Raw genomic sequence first — 5,757 nt, 5'->3', positions numbered from 1 at the left:
GAAAGAAAGAAAGACAGGAAGGAAGGGAGGGAGGGAGGGGGGAAGAAGGGAGGAAGGAAGGAAGGACAGAAGAAAGGAAGAAAGGACAAAAAAGAAAGAAAAGAAAGGAAACAGAACATATCTGCACCCATTTCTGCAAGATGTTTTCCATTCAAGCCCTAGCAAATATAAGATATCGGGACTTACTCCAAGTTTTATCCTTTCAATGAACTCTGCTCTGTGACTTGTCCTTTGCAAGATTACATACTTCTTTCCTAGTTGGGAGAATGCAAGTCACAATACAGGAAAATACTAGATAAGTTATCATCAGTTTTTCCTTGTTAAAGATTTCAGATTCTGTAATTCTTAATAATCACTAAGTAAAAATGATTGTTGCATATACAACACTGGAGTTAACAAACTTATTACTTAATTTAATTTAATTGGTTTTATTTTGAGAATTTCATACAAGACTACTGTATTTAGAACAAGCCTATTGTCTGTGTCTCCTCCAACTCTTTTGAGGACATCTCTACTCCCTCCAAGTTCCTGACTTCTTTATTTAAATTATTTTTGATTCATTTATAAGTAAATACACACATAAGTATAGACACATACATACATACACACACACACACACACACACACACACACACATACACACACACACACGAGTAACCCAATTAGTACACTTAGTATTGCTCATATATTTATGTATTTAGGGAATAACATACACAAGAGCACATCTGTACCGAAGACTGATGGATCTCACCTTTCAGCTTTCATTTTAGAATGGGTCATGTGAGATTTTTCCCAACCATATTGACTTATCAACTGGTGTTGTCATCATGTAGCTGTTCTTCAGATGACCAAATTATTTAAATTTAAAGAGTGCATCTTCCTTGTTGTATATAAAAGACACTATCTTACAGCAAGTGTCTTGGTTCTCTGGTTCTCACAACATTTCTGTCTTTTCTTCTATTGAGTTGCCTGAGCAGTAAACCATGTGATAGTTGTACTAATTCCTGTCGGGCCTCCAAAGGTCTGTTAATATTGACATTTATTGTAGATAGAGGAATAAATACCCAAAATTCAATTAAAAATGATACAGGTTCAAGAAAGTAGCAGTAATAGATTTTCCTCTGGTTGATCTCACTACCCATGAATAGTTGGCTAGGCTTGTAACACAAGATCTAAATTCCCTGTTAGTGACTGTTAGTGAGAGGGTCTTAAGTCCAACTAAACAGTGATTATTAACCAGTAAAAGTGTCATTATTGCATTATTAGGGATATCTTTCAAGAGAGATATTGTTGTTCATAGGCTTTCTAGCTGGTTCTAATAGCCCAAAGGGCAGGTTTCCCATGCCTGGTACTGGTATTTTTATTAGTCTATGGCCCTTTGTGGGAACATTATAATCCCATTTGATTTAACTTCATTTAAACTACACAAATGTACACAAACTCTCTCTCTCTCTCTCTCTCTCTCTCTCTCTCTCTCTCTCTCTCTCTCTCTTTCTCTCTCTCTTCTATTGGTGTGATAAAACATCAATACCAAAATAAATTTGAAAAGGAAAAGGTTGATTTGGCTTACATATCCTGGGTCACAGTCTTTTGAGGAGAGCATTGCCTAGGGACAATGGCTGAAGTAGAAGCCAGGGTGGAACAGTGCTTAATGTCTTGCTACTAAGGGCTTGCTCAGCCCACTTCTTTATGTCCTCTAGGACTTTCTTCCCAGTAGTGACAATGCCTTCACAGTGAGCAGGGTTCTGCCACAATAATCATCAATCAAGAATAAATCCTAAGGTTTTTTCTAGAGGCCAATTTGATACAGGTATTTATTTGCTCAACAGATATTTCCTCTTATCAGCTATGTCTACATTTGTTTCAAATTGACAGAAACCAGCCACTGAACTCCAGCCTTCCTATAGTGCATTTTTTTCCCACAGCAAACCTGAGTGTTGATTGTGTCCTCTCAACCTTCTGTATGTTTTTCAAGGAAGACCCACCACATTCTGTAAGACTGTGGGGAAAGCTGAGATTTGGCTAATGCGAACATATTGGGATGTTGAATTTCCTCGTCCATATTTACCAAATTTTGAGTTTGTGGGAGGACTGCACTGCAAACCTGCCAAGCCTTTACCTAAGGTACGTTTATGACAGAGATGATCTTAATGATTTCATGATAGAAAAACTGACTTTTTTCCTTGAAGGTTAATAACTTCATTAGCAAAGATATTACTATCTAGTGTTCTCTATACAGTAGAATTCCCTTTAATTGTCATAGTTACTCTTAGATGAAACTTGTTGGATCTTCCAAATTTTACTAAAGAATTTAGGATTGAGAATAAAATTCAGGGGTGATGTATTAAAACTATCTCTGTGCCTTGTGGGGAAAAAAAAGCCATAATGAACACCAAAGAGACTTTCTACAGCCTTATTCATGTGCCTGACAGACATGTGAATAGGGATTTGTGCCCAACAGCTTGATAGAGGAAGAGGCCTTCACCATAGCACTTGTCAGATTTTTAGGATTTAATAAGTCCGAGAAAGCATGTGTGAAAGGCCTTCAGAATTAGGGCAACTCAGACTTCAGTTTCAGTAGTTAATGGGTGTGCTGACCTATAGTGCTATAGTAATAATTGGTAGAAAAATTAACCAGAGTTGACAATGATGAGTTTGTCTTTCACCTACATATGGTAAAGAGTCAAAGATTTATTATTTCACTGAAGAAAACTTTTGAGAAATCTAAAAGATGAGGCATTGGTGTGAATTGAGATCATCACCATCAAGGAAAAGTAATAAAACAGGTAAATTTCAAAGATATATGGGGTCCCTATAGTATGAAGCCATGTGTTTTGAAGTAAAACAGAAAATTACATATCTTTTCTTTAACCTTGTATAGAAAACAAATGAATGTCAGGTACGTTGAAATGAAAATTGCTGAGAAAGAGAAGATAATAGGTAAACAAAGTAGGAAAAAAACTATCAGTTGAAAATGAAGAGACAAATACAAATTCATCAAGCACATGTAATTTCAGAAGATTGAAGATTAAAGGATGTTTCCTGGGTGGTTCTGGATTCCTGTATAGGTTGTAAAGAGTATTTAAATGTACACTGTTGAATTTTATTAATCTGAATATGCTTTTCTTATAACCTCTAGCTGTCACCAAGCTTAGCTGAATATTGTTGTGTAAGGTTTTATGAATCAATACCTAAATGATACATAAATAGATTTAATACATATACATTGCTTGCTGAGGGAAGTGCACACCACACTCTTAGATTTCACTTACTAGAGTCTCTGCCTTTGCAAAACTCCACAAAACTGCCTAGACATGTTTTTTCCATGGGAATGTGGTGAGGCTTCATTCAAATTCACGTATTTTAGCAGAATAGATTTTAACCAAAAAGTCAGTGATAGTTTTCACCAGTTTTGGAACTGCAGACTATGGAAAAAGTGACACTCACTCAAGTAAAAGTTCAACATCATTTAGGTGGTATAGGAGTCTGTGTGTGTGTGTGTGTCTATGTCTTTGTCTGTCTGTCTGTCTGTCAATGTCTGCTTCTATGTGTGTGCTTGGATCTCACCGTGTAAACCAGGCCTTCCTTGAACTCACAGAGATCTGCCTTCCTCTGCCTCTAGAGTATTGGGATAAAAGGCAGGTACCCATGGGTGAGATTGATGCATGTTTTTATCAAAAATAATGGTATGTTTGCAGGAAATGGAAGAATTTGTTCAGAGCTCTGGAGAACATGGTGTGGTAGTGTTTTCGCTGGGGTCAATGGTGAAAAACCTGACAGAAGAGAAAGCCAACCTCATTGCCTCAGCTCTTGCCCAGATTCCCCAGAAGGTTGGTAATCCTCCTGTGAGCTCCTGGGGAGCAGAGCAGCTGAGAGTGGAGCCAGAAAACAGCTTACAGGTTCTTTACAGACTGAAGCTTAAATCTGTGAGCACAGCTGACATCAGTTCTCAGTAAATATTGATTGGCCATATAAGTGGTGTTTTAAGGTTTAGCTATGTTTGCTCATTTGCCTACTGATACTTAGTACTAGGGGAAATCGTGCTTTTCTGTTCTTCCCAGTTTTTTTTCTTTTATTCTTCTTTTATACATTACATTCTGACTGTGGTTTTCTCTCCCTCCTAGGAGTTCACCCCACCACCTCCCCTACTCCTACATCCTTCCCATTTCCTTTCCAAAAGAGAGAAGACCTCCCAAGCATATCAGTCAAAGATGGCATAACAAATTACAGTAAGACTAGGCACAAACCCTCATAGAGAAAGATTCAAGACCACTTGAAATCCTCTGGCTTGCACTGAATGTTAGCAAAACCTCCAATCATGATTTAGCAAGGTGACCCTCAAGAAGGGAAAGGTTAAACACACAGCAGAGAGAAGCCGGACTTCAAAATAAAGCTACAAATTATATTAATATTTTACCAAAGTATACTTCGTTGTGAGTAGAAATCTAGGGTCTCCAATTCTTTCCAAATTGAATATTCTACACTTTCAAATACAGACTTCTAATATTGTCAAAAATTAATTTTTCCAATTTATATTTAATAAATTTTATAAATTTAATAAATTGGATTCTATATTTCTATTTTGTATATACTTTTATTGATACAATATGACAAGATTCTTTATGTGCTAGACTAAATGTATAAAATTATATGAAGAATGCTAGCAATAATTCTAAAAACTAGTTTATTCCTACAGTTTTCTTCTACAATAGTTTACCTTTCAGTTATATGAAATTTTTTACTCTACAGAAAATATTATGCAACAAAATGTTGTTAATCAGTTAACAAATATAGAAACAGGAAAAAACACAGAGGGAGAAACAGAAAGAGAGAGAAAAAGAGAGAGGGGGAAGGATGGAAAGAGACAGACAGAGAGAAAGAGAGAGACAGAGACAGAGACAGAGAGACAGACCGAAAGAGAGAGACAGAGGAATGAAGAGGAAAGGACAGAAGCAGAAACAAAAAGAGAAGGGAAGACACCGAGTCAAATAAGAAAAACATGTGAAGGGGAAAAAGAAAATCGTCACATAAATAAGAAATAAATTTGCCCCAATCATTAAACCTTGCATTTTTGGAAAAAGGATAGATTTTGAGCATGATGGTTAGGATCACTAGATCATGTAAAATAAATATGTCAGACGTTCGAGTTCAGAACCCAATATTCTGATTAATTAAGGTAGTTCTTCATGTAAATTCTTGTTCTGCCAGTTTTTTTCATAATAAAGATCAAGGTAGTAAGGGTATGTTTATTAGACTATTACTAGAACCTGTTTCAAAGAGGTGGGTTTGAATAGGTTTACTATATCTCTTAATTTTTCTAAGCTGCCACAAATATACTATCTTCTCAAGTCTCACCTAATAAGTATAGGCTATGTTCCTTGTAGCTAACACTGTAGTTGTTATGTAGCCTCATTATATTTTTTTAACTTACAAAATTACTGCATTATCTTCACCAGGTTTTGTGGAGATACTCAGGCAAGAAGCCAGCCACATTAGGATCCAATACTCGGCTTTTTAATTGGATTCCACAGAATGATCTACTTGGTAAGAACTTGGGCGAGAAAAGCTGCAGAGTCAGGCAATGGATATCAAATCAGTGAATAATATTGAATAATTTAAATTTTCATATGGCACTTCCACTATGGAGACGAATAAAATGAAGTAATTATTCACGAAGTTGGTTTTGTTTTGGTTTTGCTTTGGTTCACAAACGAACATGCTCAGTTAAAACTACTGAGAAGCAGTCTTCATCAGATA

At 36.2% G+C, this 5,757-nt stretch overlaps 1 protein-coding gene across 1 annotated transcript in view; it reads left to right on the top strand.

Moving 5' to 3' along the window:
- The window catches only part of LOC116070584 (UDP-glucuronosyltransferase 2A3), a 223,619-nt gene that overhangs the window by 4,572 nt on the left and 213,290 nt on the right, over nt 1–5,757 (top strand). The window contains exons 2-4 of the mRNA XM_031342018.1: nt 1,976–2,124; nt 3,699–3,830; nt 5,457–5,544. Of these exons, the coding sequence (XP_031197878.1) occupies nt 1,976–2,124; nt 3,699–3,830; nt 5,457–5,544 (369 nt within the window). The remainder of the gene's footprint in view (nt 1–1,975; nt 2,125–3,698; nt 3,831–5,456; nt 5,545–5,757) is intronic.

The sequence above is a fragment of the Mastomys coucha genome, unplaced genomic scaffold (genome assembly GCF_008632895.1).
Source record: "Mastomys coucha isolate ucsf_1 unplaced genomic scaffold, UCSF_Mcou_1 pScaffold22, whole genome shotgun sequence".
NCBI lineage: Eukaryota > Metazoa > Chordata > Mammalia > Rodentia > Muridae > Mastomys > Mastomys coucha.
The sequence above is the reverse complement of the archived record's forward strand: the minus strand, read 5'-3'. Positions and strand labels throughout refer to the sequence as shown.